At 40.9% G+C, this 24,813-nt stretch overlaps 2 protein-coding genes across 9 annotated transcripts in view; one reads left to right on the top strand and one right to left on the bottom strand.

The window, feature by feature from the left end:
- Positions 1–24,813, top strand: part of fut10 (fucosyltransferase 10) — a 357,225-nt gene that overhangs the window by 170,672 nt on the left and 161,740 nt on the right. The window contains exon 4 of the mRNA XM_073042537.1: positions 19,437–19,519. Within this exon, the coding sequence (XP_072898638.1) occupies positions 19,437–19,519 (83 nt within the window). The remainder of the gene's footprint in view (positions 1–19,436; positions 19,520–24,813) is intronic.
- Positions 19,590–24,813, bottom strand: part of nrg1 (neuregulin 1) — a 402,950-nt gene continuing 397,726 nt past the window's right edge. For all 8 annotated transcript variants that reach the window (XM_073042530.1, XM_073042526.1, XM_073042527.1 and 5 more), the window contains one exon: positions 19,590–24,014. In XM_073042530.1, coding sequence (XP_072898631.1) covers positions 23,375–24,014 — 640 coding nt within the window. In that variant the 3' untranslated portion in view covers positions 19,590–23,374. The remainder of the gene's footprint in view (positions 24,015–24,813) is intronic.

The following is a 24,813-nucleotide window of genomic DNA, read 5'->3' as shown; positions in this document are numbered from 1 at the left end:
ATCACTTGAAGTGCTTTGAGCATCCCAATCTATGCTCTAACTGGTGCTCCTATCTCCCACGCAAAACTCTCGTTCTGCTTACTCCCAGGGATTGATTTGCCTGCCTCTAAATTCCCGAATCTGGAGCAACAAACAATCTTCTGAAGGAACTCAGTGGGTGAGTAGCAGCGATGGAGGGGAAAGGAATTGTCAATGTTTCGGATTGAAATCCTGCATACTAATTTAAGGTTATGGCCTGAAAATTTGACCGTTTCTTTCCGCACACAGATGTTGCTCAACCCACTGAGTTCCTCCAGCAACTAGTTTATTACTCCAGATTACAGCATCTGCAGTCTCTTGTGTCTCCAACTAAGTTCACTGCTCTATCTGCTGCCTATGCAGTTTGTTTGGTCAGTGAGTGTCTTCAAGTTCATATCAATCACGGCCCTGCTGTAAAAATTGAGCAAATCTCTATTGCTTATTGCTCATTGTCAGTCTCCCTCCATCCTCCTACCCACAACTTCATATTTAGTCTTTAAATTCTCAGTGCAATCACAAGTATTTCCAACATCTTTTTTACTTTTATACATAGAAGATTACACTATAGTACAGGCCCTTTGGCCCACAATGTTGTGCTGATCTTTTAACCTAATCCAGGATAACTCTAACCTTTCCCTCTCACATAGTCCTCCATTTTTCTATCATCTATGTGCCTATCTAAGAGTTTCTTAAATGTCCCTAATGTATCTGGCTCCACAACCACCCTTAGCAGTGCTTTCCATGCATTTACTATTCTCTGTGTAAGAAAAAACTATCTCTGACATCCCCTTAAACTTGTCTCTAATCACCATAAACTTAATCCCTTTCATATTAGCCATTGCTGCCCTAGCAAAAAGGCACCAGCTGACCACTCATCTATGCCTCCAGCACAGGACAAGTGTTGCTTCCACCAATTTATTTTTTGTTTATGATAGACTGCTTGAAACTGAACACAAATATAATTTCTGACTTAATGACTATCGCCTGGTAGCACTCACATCGACAGTGATGAAATGCTTTTAAAGATTGGTTATGACTAGACTGCACTCCTGCCTCAGCAAGAACCTGGACCCATTGCAATTTACCTATCACCACAATAGGTCAATGGCAGACGCAATCTCAATGGTTCTCCACGTGGCTTTAGACCACCTAGACAACACAAACACCTACGTCAGGATGCTGTTCATCGACTACAGCTCAGCATTTAATCCCATCATTCCCACAATCCTGATTGAGAAGTTGCAGAACCTCGGCCTCTGTACCTCCCTCTGCAAATGGATTCTTGACTTCCTAACCGGAAGACCACAGTCTGTGCGGATTGGTGATAACATATCCTCCTCACTGTCGATCAACACTGGTGCACCTCAGGTGTGTCTGCTTAGCCCACTGCTCTACTCTCTCTATACCCATGACTGTGTAGCTAGGCATAGCTCAAATACCATCTATAAATTTGCTGATGATACAACCATTGTTGGTAGAATCTCAGGTGGTGACAAGAGGGTGTACAGGAGTGAGACTATGCTGACTGGTGCCGCAGCAACAACCTGGCACTCAACGTAAGTAAGACGAAAGAGCTGATTGTGAACTTCCAGAAGGGTAAGACGAAGGAACACATACCAATCCTCATAGAGGGAACAGTAGTGGAGAGAGTGAGCAGATTCAAGTTCCTTGGTGTCAAGATCTCTGAGGATCTAACCTGGTCCCAACATATTGATGTAGTTATAAAGAACAGCGGCTATACTTTATTAGGAGTTTGAAGAGATTTGGCATGTCAACAAATACACTCAAAAACTCGCATTCTGACAGGCTGCATCACTGTCTGGTATGGAGGAGTTACTGCACAGGACCAAAAGAAGCTGCAGAAGGTTGTAAATCTAGTCAGCTCCATCTTAGGCACTAGCCTACAAAGTACCCAAGACATCTTTATGGAGTGGTGTCTCAGAAAGGCAGCATCCATTATTAAGGACTTCCAGCACCCAGGGCATGCCCTTTTCTCACTGTTACCATCAGGTAGGAGATACAGAAGCCTGAAGGCACAGACTCAGCGATTCAGGAACAGCTTCTTCCTCTCTGTCATCTGATACTTAAATGGACATTGAAGCTTTGGACACTACCTCAATTTTTTAATATACAGTATTTCTGTTTTTGCACATTTTAAAAAATCTATTCAATATATGTAATTGATTTACTTGTTTATTTATTATTATATTTTATTTTATTATTATATTTTTCTCTCTGCTAGATTATGTATTGCATTGAACTGCTGCTGCTAAGTTAAGAAATTTCATGACACATGCTGGTGATAATTAACCTGTCTGATTCTGATTTGTATCATGTAGGAATTTGGAGAAACAAGAAATTAACTTTTATTGAATATAATGAGTTTAATTGCATAATGATGTTGATGCTGTGCAACAGTTTAACTAAACTAAAAATATTTTGTACTCAGTGTCTGAGGCTTCTTGCTTAAGTGTCAAAAAATAATCAGTCGGCGTTGATGGATTCCAGTTGTCCTGATACTGTTTCTCCATGACCACAACATCCTGGTGAAACCTTTCACCTTGCTCATCACAAGATTTGCAAAGAAGAAGTCTAAATGGGAATGTAGAAAATGAATCTTTAGTGAACTTCATGGTTTTGTATGCTTAAAGCATGTTGTCAGCCAACCTAATGCAGTTTGGTGTTCTGTAGATGCCAAAAAAAAATTCAACAACTTCCTTGAATGCCTTCCATGTGATTTTCTCCGGTCCCACTAGAAATTCTTCAAATTGCCTGTCATTGATGACCTGTTTGGTTTGTGGACCAACAAAAATGCTTTCCTTAATCTTGGCATCAGTTATTCTGGGAAGCATTTGTCTCAAATATCAAAATCCTTCATAGAAATTTTTGTTCCTGGTGATAGCAAATTCCATCCTTGCAGTCCTGAACCCAATAATTATTACTAAAACCTGTCCTGCCATGCAGCAGCCGTGCTGCCTAAGCATGCCCAAGCATGCCTGGACAAGATAGGAAACTTTCCAGTTTTTGTAGGCAACATTTTAATTGACTTGAATTATGAATTGAAATAATAAACATAAGTGATTTCAAAAAATGGTGCTTGATAGGGAAATTCATGGTAATTTTCATGATCAATAGCCCAAAATTCACAAGATACACCTAAAGGTATTCAGGAAGCAAAATCCAGTGTAATGATTTTATACATCTTTACCAAGTCATCTCTCAACCTCCTTTGTCTAAAGAAGCAAGCCCTAACTTGCTCAACCTTTCCTCATCAGATATGCTCTCCCTCTAAAACTTCTACATCCTTCCTATAATAGGGTGAATAGATGCAAGTAGGCAGTTTAAATGGTTCAGCATGGACTAGATGGGCTGAAGGACCTCTTTCTGTGCTGTATTTCTCCATGACTCTAAGACACTAACTGAATGCAACACTCTATAAAAGTCTTGTCTAAGCAGAGTTTTATTGAACTGCAATATTACTTCATGGCTCTTGAGTTCAATCCCCTGACCAATGAAGTACACATCATGCACCTACTTAACCATCCTATCAACATCTGTGGCAACTTTGAGGGATGTATGGATGTGGACCTAAGATCCCCTTGTTTCTCCACACTGCTAAGAATCCTGCCATTAACCCTGTAATCTGCCTTTAATTTGATCTTCCAAAATGTATCACTTAACACATTTTCGGGGTTGAACTCCATTTGGCACCTCTCAGTCCAGGTCTAGAACATAGAATAGTACAGCACATTACAGGCCCTTTGGCCTACAATGTTGTGCCGACCTTCAAACCCTACCTTCCATATAACCCCCCACCTTAAATTCCTCCATATACCTGTTTAGTAGTCTCTTAAACTTCACTAGTGTATCTGCCTCCACCACTGACTCAGGCAGTGCATTCCACGCACCAACCACTCTCTGAGTGAAAAACCTTCCTCTAATATCCCCCTTGAAATTCCTTCCCCTTACCTTAAAGCCATGTCTTCTTGTACTGAGCAGTGGTGTCCTGGGGAAGAGGTGCTGGCTGTCCACTCTGTCTATTCCTCTTAATATCTTGTACACCTCTATCACGTCTCCACTTATCCTCCTTCTCTCCAAAGAGTAAAGCCCTAGCTCCCTTAATCTCTGATCATAATCCATACTCTCTAAACCAGGCAGCATCCTAGTAAATCTCCTGTGTACCCTTTCCAATGCTTCCACATCCTTCCTATAGTGAGGTGACCAGAACTGGACACAGTACTCCAAGTGTAGCCTAACTAGAGTTTTATAGAGCTGCATCATTACATCTTGAACTCTATCCCTCTACTTATGAAAGCTAACACCCCATAAGCTTTCTTAACTACCCTATCTACCTGTGAGGCAACTTTCAGGGATCTGTGGACATGTACCCCCATGTACCCCCATGTACCACCTCACACTTCTCCAGGTTGAACTCCATCTGCCACTTCTCAGCCCACTTCTGCATCCTATCAATGTCTCTCTGCAATCTTCGACAATCCTTTACGCTATCTACAATACCACCAACCTTTGTGTTGTCTGCAAACTTGCCAACCCACCCTTCTACCCCCACATCCAGGTCGATAATAAAAAAATCACGAAAAGTAGAGGTCCCAGAACAGATCCTTGTGGGACACCACTAGTCACAACCCTCCAATCCGAATGTACTCCCTCCACCACAACCCTCTGCTTTCTGCAGGCAAGCCAATTCTGAATCCACCTGGCCAAACTTCCCTGGATCCCAAGCCTTCTGACTTTCTGAATAAGCCTACCGTGTGGAACCTTGTCAAATGCCTTACTAAACTCCATGTAGATCACATCCACTGCACTACCCTCATCTATATGCCTGGTCACCTCCTCAAAGAAGTCTATCAGGCTTGTTAGGCATGATCTGCCCTTCACAAAGCCATGCTGACTGTCACTGATCAGACCATGATTCTCTAAATGCCCATAGATCCTATCTCTAAGAATATCTTCCAACAGCTTTCCCACCACAGATGTAAGGCACACTGGTCTATAATTACCCGGACTATTCCTACTACCTTTTTTAAACAAGGGGACAACATTCGCCTCCCTCCAATCCTCCGGTACCATTCCCATGGACAACGAGGATATAAAGATCCTAGCCAGAGGTTCAGCAATCTCTTCCCTCACCTCGTGGAGCAGCCTGGGGAATATTCCCTCAGGCCCCGGGGACTTATCCATCCTAATGTATTTTAACAACTCCAACACCTCCTCTCCCTTAATATCAACATGCTCCAGAACATCAACCTCACTCATATTGTCCTCACCATCATCAAGTTCCCTCTCATTGGTGAATACCGAAGAGAAGTATTCATTGAGCACCTCGTTCACTTCCACAGCCTCCAGGCACATCTTCCCACTTTTATCTCTAATCAGTCCTACCTTTACTCCTGCCATCCTTTTGCTTTTCACATAATTGTAGAATGCCTTGGGGTTTTCCTTTACCCTACCCACCAAGGCCTTCTCATGCCCCCTTCTTGCTCTTCTCAGCCCTTTCTTAAGCTCCTTTCTTGCTACCTTATATTCCTCAATAGACTCATCTGATCCTTGCTTCCTAAACCTCTTGTATTCTGCCTTCTTCCACCTGACTAGATTTTCCACTTCACTTGTCACCCATGGTTCTTTCACCCTACCATTCTTTATCTTCCTCACCAGGACAAATTTATCCCTAACATCCTGCAAGAGATCCTTAAACATCGTCCACATGTCCATAGTACATTTCCCTGCAAAAACATCATCCCAATTCACACTGGCAAGTTCTAGCCTTATAGCCTCATAATTTGCCCTTCCCCAATTAAAATTTTTCCTGTCCTCTCTGATTCTATCCTTTTCCATGATAATGCTAAAGGCCAGGGAGCGGAGATCACTGTCCCCCAGATGCTCACCCACTGACTGATCTGTGACCTGACCCGGTTCGTTACCTAATACTAGATCTAGTATGGTATTTCCCCCTAGTCAGCCTGTCAACATACTGTGACAGGAATCCATCCTGGACACACTTAACAAACTCTGCCCCATCTAAACCCTTGGAACTAATCAAGTGCCAATCAATGTTAGGAAAGTTGAAGTCACCCCTGATAACAACCCTGTTATTTTTGCACCTTTCCAAAATCTGCCTCCCAATCTGCTCCTCGGTGTCTCTGCTGCTACCAGGGGGCCTATAGAATACCCCCAGTAGAGTAACTGCTCCCTTCCTATTCCTGACTTCCACCCATACTGACTCAAAAGAGGATCCTGCTACATTACCCACCCTTTCTGCAGCAGTAATAGTATCCCTGACCAGTAATGCCTCCCTCCTCCCTTTTTAACCCCCTCTCTATCCCTTTTAAAGCACTGAAATCCAGGAATATTGAGAATCCTTTCCTGCCCTGGTGCCAGCCAAGTCTTCGTAATGGCCACTACATCATATTTCCATGTATGTATCCAAGCTCTCAGTTCATCACCTTTGTTCCTGATGCTTCTTGCATTGAAGTACACACACTTTAGCCTTTCTACCTTACTACCTTTATACCCTTTATTCTGCTGCTCTTTCCTCAAAGCCTCTCTATATGTTAGATCTGGCTTTACTTCATGCACTTATTTCACTGCTTTATCGCTCCGGGTCCCAACCCCCTTGCAAATTAGTTTAAACCCTCCCGAACCATGCTAGCAAACCTACCTGCAAGGATATTGCTCTCCCTCGAGTTCAGGTGCAACCCATCCAATCAGAACAGGTCCCACCTTCCCCAGAAGAGATCCCAATGGTCCAAAAATCTAAAACCCTGCCCCCTGCACCAGCTCCTCAGCCATGCATTCAACTGACATCTCCTCCGATTCTTACCATCACTATCACGTAGTACTGGCAGCAATCCTGAGAACGCCACCCTTGAGGTCCTGTTTTTCAGCCTTCTGCCTAGTTCCTGAAACTCACACTTCAGGACCTCATCCCTCTTCCTGCCTATGTCGTTGGTCCCAACATGTATCACGACTTCTGGTTGCTTTCCCTCTTGTACCAGGATGTCATGCACCCGGTCAGAGACATCCCGGACCCTGGCACCCGGGAGGCAACAAACCATACGGGTTTCCTTCTCACGTCCACAAAACATCCTATCTGCTCCCCTGACTATGGAGTCTCCAATGACGACAGCTCTCCTCTTCTCTGTCCCACCCTTCTGCACCACAGGGTCAGACTCAGTGCCAGAGACCCTGCCACCATGGCTCACACCTGGTCAGTCGTCCTCGCCAACAGCATCCAGGACGATTAACTTATTATTCAGGGGAATGGCTACAGGAGTGCTCTGTACTACCTGTCTACTCTCCTTCGCTTTCCCCCCTTGGACTGTCACCCAATGACCTGCTTCTGGCAGCCTAGGTGTGACTACCTCCCTGTAGCTCTCATCTATGACTGCCTCATTCTCCCTCATGAGTCGAAGGTCATCCAGCTGCTGCTCCAGATTCCTCACACAGTCTTCCAGATCGCCCAGGTGCATGCACTTCTGGCAGATGTGACTCTGCGGGAGAGGGGGGTTCCCCCAAGACTGCCACATCTCACAGGAGAGGCACATCACCGTCTCAGGAGGCATTGTAAAGACTAACTGGGAACAAACTCGTCCTCCACCTCTTCTTTTCAACGCCTCTCGAGTCAAAGCCTCAAATCTCCATTCCTTCACTGGCCGCTTTCCACAGGCCGCTCTGCTTGAGCTTCCCCTCTATTTGTTTGAGCTTTTCAAACTGCTTGGTCGCCTGACCTCAATTGCCCAATCAGCTACTTTCTGCTGAGTCTGAGCTATTCAAATCTTGATTGTCTAATCAACGGCTTTCTGCTGAGCTATTCAAGTCTTGATTGACTTGATTGCACAGTCCAACTGCCAAAACTGCCAGAATCTCTCGAGTCAAGGCCTCAAATCTCCACTCCTTCACTGGCCTACTCACTCACTGGCCGCTTTCCAGTCTACATCCAGTCAATATCCTTTTGTAACCATGACAACTTTCACACTATCCACAACGCTACCAACCTTCATGTCATCTGCAGACTTACTAACCAGCCCTTCCATTTCTCCATCTAAGTCTTACACTGTAAGACTGTCAAAAAAAAACAAATTTCACAATGTATGTCTGTGATAATAAACCTGATTCTGATTTTCTGATCTTGGCCTATTTCTTTTGGGTGGCCTTTTTTAAAACATCTTGTGACCTCCCTAGTGTTGTAAACCCCATGTTAAAGTCCACTGCCCTGAAGGATTATGGAATAGGCAAATTGAATGGATTATTTAATTGGGAACCTACTCAAGATGGTAAAAGGTAATTTTAAGATGAGAATCCAGAAATCTCTCAGAATGATTAAGACATGAACAGCTACTCCCCCTCCACCAACAGATTTATGAACGGTCCAGAAAGCCATGAACACTGCCTCAATATTTGTCTTTTGCACTATTTATTTATTTTTTTGTAATTCAAAATAATTTTATTTCTTTGCAATGTGCTGCTGCAGCAAAATAACTAATTTCATGTTGTATGTTACAGTGATGATAAATTTGAGTCTCTTTCTACATAAATGGTGGTGGCTTAGACTGCCAAATCTGTTTCAAAACAATTGAATGCTCCAATATACAACAAAAACATTTTCTAGATAGCTGAGCCAAATGGACATACCCTCTGCAGCCTTGTTATTCAGGAACCAAACTCTTACTACCCATCTCATTCCTTATATGAGTATAGTCTTTTCATCCAAACATCTGTGTGCAAATTTTAAAATACAAACAAGAATAATTTTTTGGCCTTCTTTGTAGTGCTTACACTTTTATATGACTGCACTGACTGTGTTTAGAATCTCTATTTTCATTTTCCTTACTGAACATCAAGATAGAAGAGACACAATGTTAATTTTAACTGCTTACTGGAGGAAATGGAGAACCATTGTTTCTGGGGGGGGGGGGGGGGGGTGGTGGTGGAAGGACAGGACTTTTCTGAATGTGGTCTACTCCTGCTACTTCAAAGTCTTAAAATCCAAATCATCATTGTGCTTAAAAGGGAGCTGTGATATTTCAGTGCAGCTCATCAGCATAATTTGTGGTGAGTATACAGTTTGGAGAACCTTTGTATTATCTTAATACTTCTAAAAGCTTACTTGCATTTGTTAAAAGTTCAACCAATCCAGCCAAGGTCTGTTCTGGCTCAATCATTTGAGTTGTTGCTTATGTTGTGTTGAAGGAGGAAAGACCATCTATGAAAAGATGTAAATAATGGGTGCCTTGCTGAGGATATCAGTGGCAAATCCCATCAGAGTGCTTTGGAGTGAAATTGGGTGACTAGGTTCCCAATTAATGACAACTGACCAACCATATTGTTTACTCACAAGTTGTGGACATTGCAGACATGGCTGATCTTTATTGCACACCCTCAATGGACCTGAGGATAAAGCTCACGTTGAGATGCAGTGATGGGTCTGTAGGTTAGACTGTGCAAGGACAGCAAAATTCCTTCCTTCCTGTTCATTAGGGAACCAAATAGTTTTTTGTTTATGAAAATCCAGGAGTTTCATTATCACCATTCTGTTACAGACTTTGGTTCTGTATTTATTTCATTACTTTAATGTTAACACTCCAGCTGAAATCTAGGGGATCATACATGTCTGTAGGCCAATATTTCAGATCTCTGGAAACTAGTTTAATAACTTAGCCACTATTCTACCACATGGGCTTAACTGTTAATTTATTTTTGCGTTTCTGCCATTTTATTAAGCTATTTAAATTTAACATGTATTTACTCTCTTTGTGACAACCCTGGCTTTACTAATAATTATTATTGTTCTTCTGGTTCTCCTTCCCTGTGTATTAAAACTGAAGCTTCTTGTGTCTAGACCTTAACTTTATGTACGTACATTGAATCTATGTATATGAACTATCTTGTAATATAGTGGTTTTTATCATTTTTTTTCATCTTATTGTGTTTTCTGTGTGCTACATTGAATTCAGAGTAACAATTACTTGATTCACTTTACTCTCGTGTACTGGAAATGTCATTAAACAATCATGAATCTTGAATTCGTTGTCAGACTGAATATCAAAACTGCACTGCAGAAGTCTTCATATGGCTGCTCCTTCCTTCAGTCTCTTCAATGCCAGGCAGGCTGCTGTCTAACCAATCCATCCTGATCTGACTTTTGCCCTCTCCCTTTTTCAACTCTCTCATAGCCTTTCATCTGTCCTTTCTATTAGAAATCTGCACAAAGAAATTTGAATTCTGGCTGTTGTCCATTAACCTAGACGTCCTGATGGAATTGAAATATCTCATTTCCCTGATCAGCCTCATTAGGCCACATCTATCAGAACTGATTTAAAAGCATTAGGAATAAATTGGTGTCTTAACAAAGCCTCCCCAAAAATGGCCAGCTCCCATTAATCATTAACCATTAAATGGTGTCAAATAGTTTCAAACCAAGCACTCAAAGAGCGGTCTTTATATTATGGTCAGAAAGCAAATAATGATAGCTAATGACTGAAGCTGTACTCTATGAAACTGAATCATGAATGAGGATGCTACTCCTTCCCATTAAAGTTTGACTGCAAACTCACTTCAGGATCTTGCCTTACAGAATGGTGTTGATCCATATGGAGGAAGCAGGATGGAGAGGAGTGGTGGCATGACTGGACATTGATATGTAAAAAAAACAGTTCTAATTTACAACTGGTCCTTTCTGAGTCTCCAAAGGTGGCTGTTACTAGGATTGTCTGGTACAGATTGTTTAAAGTGAAGGGCCTGCTGTTGGTATTATTCTTCCCACGAGCCCTAACAGCCAACAAAATGAAACACTACTCATAACTGTATCATGTTTTGGAATGGAAAATAAAACAAGTGAGAAGCATTCAAAATGATATTAAATGATTACTACTGAGGGGAGAGAAATAACATTAGTGAGATTAACTAAGGAATAGATCGATGATAATGGATCAAACAAAACTAGTTAAGGTTAATCTCAAAATAATGATGCTTTTTGACAGAGTAAATAGATCAGCAGTTGACAACAGAGTCTAGGGGTTTTAGATAACTAGCGAAGTGACAGAAGGGGAGGTTGAAGAGGTATTAGATTAGCTTTATTTGTCACATGTGCATCAAAATATTGAAATATATCTGTGCAGTGAAATGTGTTGATTGCATCGAATCAGATCAATGAGGATTGTAGTGGGGGCTGCCCGAAAATATTGCCACACTTCCAGTGTCAACACAGCATGTCTGCTGTTGACTAACCCTAGCCATACATTTTTGGAATGTGGGAGGGAATCGGAGCATCCAGAGGAAGCCCACATGGTCAAGGGGAAATGTACAAACTCCTTACACACAGCAGTGGGAATCAATTCCTGATAAGTGAGCACGGGCACTTCAAAATTTCACACAGAGAGTTGTCAGGATCTGGAAGAGATGCCAAGGTGGGTGGTGAGAACATATTCAGAGGAAACTTTCAAGATACATAATTGAAATGGAATGACTTGCAGGGCTATGAGGAAAAGTAGTAATTCAAGTTGGTATCTCGCTCAAAGAGGTGTATCTGCTCCATACAATGTGGTGAGATTCTAAAATTGCACTTGAAACTTAATCTTTCTTTGTTCATCTTTTATGATCTAGGTGTTATTAATATGGCCAACATTTATTGCCCAACCATCTTGTCATTGAGAAAGCATTAATAAGCTAAGCCATCACTTCCTAGTGAAAGCAAAATGGAGGGCTATGTGGGAGGGAAGGTTCAGATTTATTTTAGAGTAAGTTGAAAGTTTGGCACAATGTAGGGAGCTGCAGAACCTGTACTGCGTTGTAACGTTCTATGTTATTGTCCATCCATGAACAACTTCTACCTGAGAAGTGACTTTGATCCAGTCCATTTTGTCTTCTGGAGCAACAGATCCACAGCAGATACCATCTCATTAGCACTTCGCTCAACCTTCGAACATCTGGACAGCAAAGATGCATACATCAGGATGCACTTTTCCAACTACAGCTCATCATTCAATACTATTATCCCCTCAAATCAAATCATTAAGCTTCAAAGCCTTGTGCAATTGCATTTTTACTTTCTCACTTGCAGGTCCCAGTCAGTTCAGATTGGCGCCAACATATCCTCCACAATTTCCATCAGCATAGGTGCACCACAAGACTGTGTGCTTAGCCCCCTGTTCTACTTGCTTTACACTTATGGCTGTGTGGCTAAGCACAGCTCCAATGTCATATTCAAGTTTGCTGGTGACACCACTGTTGTTGGCCAAATCAAAGGTGGTGATGAATCAGCAAATAGGAGGGGGATTGAAAATCTTGCTGAGTGATGCCACAACATCAACCTCACATTCAATGTCAACAAGACCAAAGAGTTGATTATTGACTTCACAAGGGGGAAACCAGAGGTCCATGATCCAGTTTTCATCAGAGGACCAGAGGTGGAGAGGGCCAGCAACTTTAAATTCCTCAGTTATTATTTTGGAGGACCTGCCCTGGACCCAGCACGTAAGTGGAATTATGAAGAAAGCATGGCAGCGCCTCAAATTTCTTCTATAGATGTGTGTATTGACTGGTTGTATCACAGCCTGGCATGGAAACACCAATATCCTTGAATGGAAAATCTTACAAAAGTGGATGTGGCCCAGTTATTCACAGGCAAAACCCACCCCACCATTGTTACAGGAAAGCAGCGTATATCATCAGGGTACCCCCCCCCCCCAAACACCCAGGACATACTCTCTTCTCATTGCTGTCATCAGGAAGGTGGTACAGGAACCTCAGGACTCACACCACCAGGTTCAGGAGCAGTTACTATCCCTCTGCCATCAGGCTCTTGGACCAAAGGTGAAAACTTCACTCAGCTTCACATACCCCATCATGAGATGTTCCCGTAACCTATGGACATGCTTTCAGGGTCTCTTCATTTCATGTTCTTGATATTCATTGCATATTTATTAATTGTCATTCATTCTTCCTGTATTTGCAGTCTGTTGCCTTTTGCTCACTGATTGAACACCCAAGTTAGTGAGGTCTTTCATTGATTCAATTATAGTTATGATTCTCTTCTGGATCTATTGAGTATGCCTGGAAGAAAATGAATCTCAGGGTTGTATATTGTGATATAAATGTACTTTGATAATAAATTTGCTTTGAATCTTGATTGCTGTTGAGGAAGTAGTGGTGCGTATCTGCCTACTGCTGCAGCTCTCCGGGTGAAGGTGCTCCAACCAGGAAGCTGGAGGAGAGTTGCAAGATTTAGATTTGGCTACGCTGAAGGGCTGTCGATATATTTCCGAGATAGGATGGTGTACAACTTGGAGGGAAACCTACAGGTGTTGTTCCATTACATTTCTTTTTCTGTTTGGCGGTAGAGGTCGCAGTTTGCGGGGGGATACTGCTGGAGCTTTCTTGGTGAGTTACTCTACTTTGTAGATTTTAGCCACATTATGCTTGTAGTTGTTCAGGGTGGTTGATGGGCTGACAATCAAATGGAAGCAATGCTTGAGCATTATTGGAACTGAAATCTTCTAGGCCAGCAGAGAGTTTTCCATCATACCCTTGCCAGTGCTCTGAAGGAAAGGCTTTAATCTGGAAGGTGGTGAGTAACTTGCCACTGGATACCCAGCCTTTCTTGTAGCCACAATATTTATGTGGATGGCCTAGTTAAATTTCTGGTTAAAGGTGTTTAAAGATAAAGGTTAGCTTTATTTTCACATGTACATTGAAACATACATTTCAATGCATTTTTTTTGTGTCAGATCAAATCAGCAAGAATTACGTGCAATGCTTCTGGTACCAACATTACATGCCCACAACTCACTAACTTGTGTCTTTAGGATGTGGAAGGAAATTGGAGCACCTGGAGAAAAGCCATGCACCCTATATAAACTTAAAAACAGCAGCAGGAATCAGACCCCAATCTTACGGCTGGTACTGTAAAACAATTGCACTAACAACTATGCTACTGTTACATCCATAATGATGATCTACACAAAAATAATCAACTAGAATCATAAACACACTAAATTAATTAAACCATTGATGTTGCTTTTTCACACATTAACAGGGAGTGAAGCATTGAGCCCAGTAGTAGTGCCTATATTGCTTGGCCTTGTTGTCCTCTACTTACTGAGTATGCTTCTAACAGTGTTTATCTTCTCAAAGGCATTTGGAAGTTTGTGCCATTTATTGTGACCATGAAACCGCCAGAATGTCATAAAAACCCTCCTGGTTCTTTGGAGACCCAGCAAAGTGATCGACTTTCAACATGCCTTTTGAAATGTGCAAGAGAGAGTGGAGATGGACTACGCATGCCAATCTAGCTAGTGTTTTTGAAAATGAATAAATTATGAAATGGCCATGTAGTCAATATCCGTTAATGGGCCTATCTTCAGGAATCCATTGAAAGAATTGTTTATTTAAGAATCTGGTTGAGGTCACCTTCTGGAATTAAAGGGACCTACTTTCCTTTGCTCAGTTCTTAAGCTTGTTGAGATAATGTTTAGCAGTGTTTCATTACACTTGTTGAGAGTAGCTTCACGTTGACTTACAGCTGGATGAGAAATAAGTCAATTTTATGTCTTGCTGATTTTTTTTTTATTGAGATACAGTGTGGTGTAGGCCCTTTGGGTCCTTTGAGCCATGATGCCCAACAATCTCCTGATTTATTACTAGAATAATCATGGGACAATTTACAATGATCAATTAACTTACCAACTGGTATGTCTACAGACTGTGGGAGGAAACCTACATGGCCACGGGGGGGGGGGGGGGGAACATACAAACTCCTTAAAGGCAGCAGTGGGAACGGAACTCAGGTCACCTGTACTGCAAAGCATTTTGCTGTTCACTACACTACCATGCCACTCGTTTCCTGCTCCAATAAGCAATACTTTACATACAAGAACAGAAAGGTCTTTTTTCTTTGTGTAAATCACTATGATTCTACAATTCTGAGTGAATAAAGGTGAAGTGATTCTCTTCTACTGTCCAAATACAATCGGTAGCAATAAATAAGAATTTGTTAACTATCATCCATGGTACAGTGAGACTTCAACAGAAATACTGAGAAGTACTCTCCTATTTGGATCAGATGCATGTTGACTTTAACTCCTAAGCAAAACAGTTTGGCTGGTCTCAGTACAGTGTGTATCAAGCGCCAATTAACAGCCAAAAAGAGGCCCAACTCAAACTCGAGTAAACCCAATATTTACATCTACCAACCAGAAGTCACATTGAGGACTTAGGACAATTCTGTTAGGTTTATGCTAGTAGAATATTATCTACACAAACTTCTTGCTTGTGTTGTATACAAGACTGAATTTTTGACTCCCTCTTTCTGGCCTCCCCACCCCAGTCTAGTTGTGAGCTCTCATTTCTTTTGTTCCTTTCCCGCCTCCCATCACGGCCTCTCCGAGTTCCTGTTGACCCCTGAAGATTGCTATCTGCTCCCTTCACTATATTCCAAAGGTCTATTTTCCTGCCTGATCTAATATTAGTCAATATTGTTTTGTTCCTCAGATACAACCCCACATATCTACAAATCTACCAGCATCATGAAACTCCTGGAATTAAAATCCTTCAACCTTTTTAAGACCTTATCTTCAAAGTTGCCTTCTTCTCCTAAGGTTTTGAATGTCCTAAATTTGACCCCATCATCTTTACCCAATCACTGAAATTATTTGGTTCCAAGTTAACCTATCAGCCTGGGTCAGGAAATCTCTTCTCTCTTCCTGTGCCTGAACAGTTGGCTTTTGGCTCCTCCTTTTTCTCCATCCATTTTCTCACTTCAAAACTACTCCTCTTGACCTTGCTAGTGTAATAAAACTGAAGGACTATAATTGTGACATCTGGCAGCACATCAACAGAAACTCACACTAACTAAATGCTAAGACCCAATTATCCAATGTCTTTGCTACCCTAATTTATAATTTCAGTCAAGAGTTTCTGATCCAGTGCTCTTGCTAGCAGCTGTCTGAGATGGAACTAGAATGAATGCCTCCATCCTTACTTCCAAATCCAGCAATATCTTTGTCTTCTCCCTTGCTATCTAATTATCTTCCACTCTCCAGCTTCTTTGCTCTCCAGTTCTAGCTCTTGGATATCCCTAAATTACTGTACCTTCAGATACTATGATCTGAAGTTCTGCATTTCCTTCTATAATGTAGTAAGAGGCCATTCACCCATTAATTCTATGATAGCTCTCAGGGCATATCAATCAGTTCCATTCTGTCACTTAATTCCTCTATTCTCTATTACAACCAACGAACTTCATCATGGTTTTCCTACTATTTACCCATATGACAGACTATTTTAAATAGCCAGGTAACCTCCTAGCATGTCTTTGGGTGTGGCAAGAAACCTGAGCACCCAGGGTAAACCCGTGCAGGAAGTATGTGCAAACTCCACTCAGATGGCACCTGTGGTCAAGATGACCAGCTCTCTGATGAAGCGGACCCACCTGGTGCATCACTGTGCTACCCTGAACCTTTTGACTCTCATACTTCTACCTCTTTTAAGAAAATCCTTAAACCATATTAATATAAATTGACAGTGATTTTTCAATCTTTTCTTTAAAAGCTCATTACATAGCTAGTTACGAACCTTTGTTTGGTAATTCTCCTGGGAAATACCATAGCACATTTTATGATACTAGATAATGTTGTATTTATTTAATGAGAAAAAACATTGAATAGGAACTTTCAGCCTTCAAGCCATGCCGCCCATCAACCCCCGATTTAACCCTAGCCTAATGATAGTCCAATTTACAATGACCAATTAACCTACCAACTGATCCGTCTTTGGACTGTGGGAGGAAACCGGAGCACTTGGAGAAAACCTACGTGGTCACCGGCAGAACATACAAGCTCCTTACGGACAGTGGCGAGAATTGAACCCAGGTCACTGGCACTGTAAAGCTTTGTGCTAAACACTACATTAGTGTGCCTTCCCTGTTGCTACTACATGATTGCTGTCAAAAGATTGAAACATTAAGGTACATTTTAACTTGTCAGGGATACTGTCAGGTACTAATAGTCAAATAGTGATACAGACGTGCCCTTTTATTTTTGGCTATATGATTCTTTTCCTTTGTGGAAATAACATTATTGGGTAACAGATTTGCTTTTATTGCTTGGAACTGATTTCACCATCATGTCATTCATTGATTAATATGAGAATCAAAGAATTTGGGTATTTTATTCTCTGAAAAGGAATTATTACTTCTCCCATGCCTGCAACTAAAATGTATGTTGGCTTCTTTTGTACATTTATAATTTTAAGATGTAAGGATATTCTCTAGCTCCATAAATACAATATTTATTTCTGCATTCAGTTATCCATGGGGAAATTAAAGACTGGAAAATGTAATGGTGTGTATTGCAGTTCTACTGATATCAAACTGATGAACATAAAACAGCTTCCTTTACATACCCTTCCCTCTCTTTTAGATAGTGCTAAAGCACGCTGCTTCATGCCATTGAACTGGAATGAATGGATTTATTTAATTCCTTGAGAGAACACGCCCTTCAGGGAGCTCTCAGTTCTCTCTCCAAACCACTCTGTCACAATAGGGCAAAGATTGGCCAGTAGCTGTTCTGCTTTTCAGTTAGATACTAGGCAAATCCATTTGCTTCACATCTTTTATACTCTTCCCCACCCACCCCCACAACCTTGCTAGCGTGAAGCCTCTATTTATTCTAAAGCCTACTTCTGTTTTGGAAGAGATGGGGTATCCAAGTCACTGAGAAACTAGTTCTTGATTTTGCTCCCACAAGGCCTTGCTCCAATGTGACAATTGTGCCTTTTCTTCTGAAAGTCCCCACAGAAGGAAATAGTCCCACTAAGTTTACTCCAGTGGATCAGTTTAACATTTTAATTACCTCACCCTGATCACCTTTACTCTTCTCTTCCCAGCCATGCTTATACAACCTACCCTCATCTTTGTATCCAATTCCCAATGATATCACTAATGAAGATGAATACATGGCAGTGCTTTTGTGTCTGCTGAATATGAGAAAAATGCAAATCAGTTGATTAGTGTAAGTCAGCTAATAAATGTCAATTTCATAAGATTATCTCTCAGTGGTATTGTAACTCTGAGTAAAAGAAAAACCTTTCTAAGAGCAACAGAATAGTCCTAAAAGATTAGAAAGGGCTCTACAATTGTGTATGGGTAAATATTCATATAGATTCAACTGTACAGGTTCTCTTATAGATTAAGGAAGCTACATTAAAACAGTTTGTTCTAAAATTAGTCTGATTTCTTTTCCTTTCTTTACTTTTTATTCCTTTTGTATTATATTGATGTATTTACGTATGGAATGATCGGTCTGGATGGTACACAAAACAACAGCTTTCCACTGTAGCTCAGTATATGTGACAGTAATAAACCAATTACCAATGCAGTATCAGATTGATAGATTTACTGTAAGAGATACTATATTATACATTCAGGTTTTCAACTTAATTGTCTCATGACAAAGACTGATCATTTCCTAACGAACGAGGAAGACTAGCTTAGAAGCAATGGAACTGAGCTGAGCTCGTTGTGCATCTGAGAGGGAGATGACATGAGCTACGGCAGATACTGGAAACCTAGAACCATACACACAATGTGCTGGAGGAACTCAGCAGGTCAGGCAACATCGATGAAGGGAATGAACAGTTGTTGTTTAGGGCCGAGACACTTCATCAGGACAGGACAGAGGGAGATGATATGAGGTAATGCTCGGCATTTCAGGCAGCAACCATTGAGGAAAAAATAGCAATTAATATCTCAGTCTGATGATTTTTCATCAGAATGAGGAGATGTTACTGATTTCAAATATTAACTCTGTTCCTCTGCAGAAGCAATCTGACTTGTTGAGTATTTAAAGCAATTTCTGCTTTTGTTTCTCACTTCCAACAAGTTTTTAGATGTTCTGTGGCTGGACAGCCTGAGCTAGGGGGTCATGCTTTCAGAACAGAGGATGGCCATCTGGCAGTGGGATCGGGAAAGTTCTTTTTACACCTATTTTCCCAATGTCAGAAGGCTGCTCAATTCTTGAACAATTGTTGAGTATATTCAAGGCCAGGATCTCTGGATACTCCGGAGTCAGGATATATGGGGATCAGCTAGGAAAGTGAGTAGGGAACAGGATCTTACAAACTGGCAAAACTGGTTTAAAGCACTACCAAAAGAAAAACAGAAAATGCTGGAAATACTCAGCAGGTCAGGCAGGAACTGTGGAAATGGAAACAATTAACATTTCAGGTCTGGAACGTCTCATAAAAAATGAAGAAGAAAAAAAGTAAGAAATGAAAGTTGGAGTGAAGTGGGCCTGAAATATTTACTAGTCTTTCCACGGATGCTGATAAACCTGTTGAATGTTCATAGCAATTCCTGTTTCCAGCCTCTGCAATTTTTTGTTGATGGTTATTTAATATTGCAGGGTCTTTGCCTGTGTTTCTACAACCTGACATTGAATCTCGCCAATTTGTATTCTAAGATTGTGAAGTCATCTATTTGGGGCAGGTAAGAAAATTAGTAAAACACAAAGATAAACAGCAAAATGAGTTGGATAAAGAAACACAACATGCCTATGTCTAATATGAAATGGTTTAATGTTTTTTTTAAAAAAATGTAATTTCACAAATGAAAATCATATGGAATATTTGAACTTGTGTTAAGTACATTCCCACTCCTGTTCCACCAATTGCAAATTCAGCTTCAGCTGAAGTGAAATATAACTTGCAGGGTTTTTTTTTCCTTAGAAAGCCACATTGAAAATCAAAAACAAAAAATGCATCAAGATGTTTTGCAATTTGCACATACTGGATTTGCAGCATCTAACAATTAGATGCGGATTATATTTTCTTCACAAGAAAGATATAGATCGTCTTTATACTTGACAATAAATTATTTTTATATGTTTTTAATTTTTTTTAAAAAACCAAAAAAATCAGAAAAAAATGTGAAACATAGAACATATATTTTTCAGAGGTTATTTTACAAATAAAAGTGAAACAAAATTCACTGACTGCCATAAAGTTGTGATATAAATAATAATTCTACTGCCATGATATTCACAGAGCAACACTGGACAGTTTTCACAGGGAAGTTCATTATTAATAACAGGTACAGGACAAATAAAGCCACTACCAAAGAAGATGCTTTGGTTCCATACATAGTCTTACCTCTCTCTCCCCTGCATACATAAAAATGAAACAATTAAAATTAAAATAGGGGAGTGCCAAAATACAGACAAACGTTTGCAGGCATCAATTGTCCTCTGGTCTGAATACAAAATCTCATTCTTGGAACTCATGAGCTTAGCTTCTGTAAACCAATCTTATGGAAATGACCAGTCAATAATAGTAAGACACTGTCAAGATTCAGCACATATTCTTTTCCCTTTGATCTACATCCACTTCTATTTTCCCCAATCCCTCCTCCCACCCCCAGCTTTTATTTCTCTCTCTATTTTTTGTTCCAAGTTAGTTGGAGTGATTTTTGCAAAGAAGCCCTTTGTCTGTGACATGCTCAAAATCTGTCCCCCCTTTAGCTGTTATCTGCTTCAAGCAATCTGGCCATATATCCCAGTGTCCTACCTAAACATTTAACTGCATAGTAAGCATGCGTCTCTAAATAATACCAGCTAATAATGTGGGTAGTGTCTTCAGTGAATTATGAAAAGCTGTCAAGAGTACTGTTGAAAACTGTAGGGGTGCAGTCAAAAGGTGTAAACTGCATTTGATTCAACCAAAAGCTGATTTCTGTACGCTGTTTATATCTCATGCACATTTAGAAAGGACAGTTATAATATCACATGCGTGTGCACCTGGCAGATTAGGATGTGTAGCATGCGTACTGTATGTCGTAAGAGTTAACACTTAGTAGAATCATTTATCATTCAATGGTGCTTCAATATTTGCAAATTGAATGTGGTGGAAACATTTGATTAGAAGCACCTCAACAAAATTCCTACTTAATTTCAGAGCAGACTTTCTCCAAGCCAAACCTAGAGGGGAGATAACAGTGTTTGAGTGCACCCCTGCTGTTTTCATTTTGTGTAACCCACTGGAAACCGCAGCTTGTGGAAGGTCTCAGTAGTGATGTAAAATTTGTTTTCACTAGGGTAAGGATGACTGGTGTTAAACAAAATCAAACCAATTACCTTCCCCTGAAGGTAGTCATTTTCCAGAGGATGGGGTGAGCTGATATGCAACTGCATTTTCCATTAATTGCTGGGCATCAGAGTTTGCCCAGTTTGAAGTTCAGAATAAATTGGAAACCAAGTGTTTTTATTGAATGCCCAAAGCTAAGCCACTTCAACTGATATCTGATACCTCCCCTTCTTGCATAAACAGTCAGCAATATCTTATTCCTCTGCATGTGGGAAAATGCACCAAATATTTCATCTTTGCAATTTTTAAAAAGGTGTACTGCCTCAGATGCATAAAAATTAATTTGAAACTGTGATAAGGAATGTGGGAAATGTCTAGCCCAGCCAGATGCTTTGCATAGCTGTCAAATATTACTATCCTTTTTCATTACAAAGCCACAGACATGCCATTTGGAGTCACAAGTGGGTTAACATCGCACATCACTGCTTCCGGATAATTAACATGCACCCAATGATTTAAAACGATGCAATGCTAAAGGTAATGAAAATATAGGGTTGACACACCTGACATTTCTGTCACATCTCTATCATAACGATAGAATGGACTCGTGCTGATTAGAAACATACCATTGCAATTTTGAATAATTTAGATTTTCAGTAAGTTCAAAGAACTGGTTTGACAGTACAGTACCCTCTGGGGTTTCCCTGGATTTTAAACAGTTGAACTTATAAGCCTTAAAAATCAGAGAGTTACGGATTGAGAATTCAGGAGGCATCCGGCTTTCTTTATTGCAAAGAAGTAACTGAAACTGTTGCAGCTACATCGACTGGAGTGATAATGAAGTACACAATTAAACAGAAAAAAATATTTGAAAGAGGTTTTAAATGCGTTTGTTTCACAAACACAGGAAGATATCAGAAACTTTGTCCTTTTGCTAGATGCAGGTTCAATGTTTTAATATTTTAAACTTTTATATGCAGTCATCTGCTCCTCCAATTGGTGTTCTATTAAAGGATTAATACTGCCACAGTGTCAGTTCATGAGAGGTAAACACTGCGTGACACAGAGATCTGGTTTCGTTATAGCTGATAACAAGAAGAATGTATAACACACTGTTCTAAATGATTTGGTATCATTACTGAAACCTAAAGTGGAGACCAACTATAAGTTTCTAGTATACTCCAGAATACAGGCCATCAGCCAGAATCCTTTGCCCTCTCATTAGCAAATGGTGGAATGGAAGACACTATTCATTCTGAGTGACCCACTCCTGATCTTTCTTTGCCATCTCAACAGCAACTCAACTAACTGTGCAGCTCAAAGTTCACCCAAACTCCTCCAAGTGAAGCAGACAGATTCAGCTGAGATCTGCTGGTGTCTGATAGAAGTTGGGGGGTGGGAAGGGTGGGTTGAAGGGGAATACTGTGTCGGCTTTTCAAAAAAGCTACTCTGCAGAGTATGGCATGGAACCAGCAAAAATACCAAATAAACTGCCTGTCCTCAGTCAAAGCGAGCAGCTTCGTGGAACTAATTTCATCTAACTGTGTCCCCCTACACACATATAATGCTCTGTATTTTGCAAAATCTTTACATCAGTTTGCTCTCAAAGACAGCGAGATGTGAAGTGATTAGTTGCTTTAACAGGTTTCCTCATGAGACAAGTCCCCAGTTGGAGAGCTCTAAGGTTCTGATGGTTTTTTTTCCTCCAAGTCTCTGGTTCAGGTCTCTCTATAGGAAAGTTTTAGTTTAACTTTATAAACTTTAGGTGCCACCAGAAATCACAGCTGTGAAATACTATTGAGCAAGATTAAAATCCCAGAGTCAAACATCTTCTTCACTCCCTCCCATGTGTGTTTCTTATTCCCTCTTGCTGTTGTTGACAATCAATTTATTATATCCCACACTAAACACTACAGATAACCCAAGCTTTAGCGCTCAGAGATAATACATTGGACATCTGAAGGAAATCCCTCAGGCTGGACAGAAGTTGCTTGAAACTGGTTGTTCTCAGCATAAAATAACATAAAGGCACCATTGATATCTTTCTGTGTTGAAATACTGTAAAAACGCTACATATGGCACATTAGTATTGTGAATGCTAACTTTTTTTTACATATATATATTTTAATCTATAAAAACTTGTAGACTCTCTACCAGCTGCAAGGTTCTTCTGCTAAAATAAAATAAAATGTTTAATTTAAAGTAAAGTATCCGGAGTACTTCATTATATAAAATAAAGTTTTACTGGTGCATCGATGTGGTGTTAAACGGCAATAGGGTCCTGATTAGCCATTACATTGGTCAGCCTGACTTGCAACTCTTCCTGTGCTGAGTACCTATTGGTAGAGTTAGTCCTGTTCTCAGCCAATCGGTATGCAGGGGCTGATTCTCCACTGACTGCTATGGGGTTCTGTATGGTCAGAAATGGCGTCTCTTCACCTATTCGTTCATCTTCAGTTTCGCTGTCAGAGCTATTGCTGTTTGAGGTTGGATTGCTCTCATTTTCCACTTTGTGTGATATTTGGCCATTAAGCTTTGTTCTTTTCCCCCTCCTGCTGCTGGCCCCTTTCTTAGGAGGCTCAAGGGCCAGCTCATACTCCTGTGTGGTCTCATATTCATCGTCCTCGACCACCCTCTGAGGGCTGGCTGGGACACTGGCGCTGTCCCTGGCTGAACCACGGTACTGCTTGTAAGCATCCTGCCTCTTTTCCCTCTGCCGGGGCGGTGTCACCAGGAGAAGGGGTCTCTCTTCTTCGATCGAAGGGCTGATGGGAACCGAGGGCATGGATATCGTCAGGCTGGAGACTGGTGGTGACATCTCAGAACCGGGCGACTTCAGAGACATGGGGGTTCGGAAATCGACAGGTGACATTCTAGCTGGGGTGGTCATAGCAGAGACAAACCTGTAACACGATAAACAGAACCAATAAAGGTTGAGAGAAAGACCTGGGCTTTCATTGATAAACTCTTCTGATGCCCACTTTCTCACCCTATGGTTAGCTGGGCTCTCCATACTTATAGTTAGAAGTGCCTTTGTCCCTGTAGAACAGGAGTTCCCAACCTTTCTGATGTCATAGACCAATACTATCCATGGACCCCAGGTTGGGGGATATCTGCAGAGGGTCAGAAATGGATGCTTAATGTTCTAGGGTTTCAATTTTTTTTAGAAAAAGGAGATGGGAGGTGGTTGTGAGTTGCACTATTAATTAGAGACAGCTACACTTAGAGAGGACATAACGAAGGACTCATCCATTGATTGTCCCACAGTCACCCCCCACTCCTTAAATAGCCACCAGTACAGTGAGGATCAGGTATGCAGACAAATTAAAGAAAGGTGTAAAGCCAATAGGATTGTAATAGTGAATGAGTTCAACTCCCTATTAGATTCGGAACTCCTTAGTGCAAGAGGTTTAAATGGGACAGAATTTGTTAGGTGCATCAAAGAGAGGTTCTTAAATCAAAATGTAAACAGTCAAACAAGAGGAGGGGCCACAGAGAGCCTGATTCCAGATAGTGACCCTAGCCTAATAACTGACCTTTCAGCAGGGGAACAGGTAGGGAAATGTGGTCACAACTCCTTAAATATGGATCTTGAGGCAAGAGATGGTATTGCTGGGGCCTTGACCAATATCTTTGTGTCCTTTCTATCCACAGGCAATGTCCGAGAGTACTGGTGAGTAATTAGCGTTGTTCCATTATTCA

This window comes from Hemitrygon akajei, chromosome 4, assembly GCF_048418815.1.
Source record: "Hemitrygon akajei chromosome 4, sHemAka1.3, whole genome shotgun sequence".
Classification (NCBI taxonomy): Eukaryota; Metazoa; Chordata; class Chondrichthyes; order Myliobatiformes; family Dasyatidae; genus Hemitrygon; species Hemitrygon akajei.
This window is presented reverse-complemented; position numbering and strand designations above follow the sequence as displayed.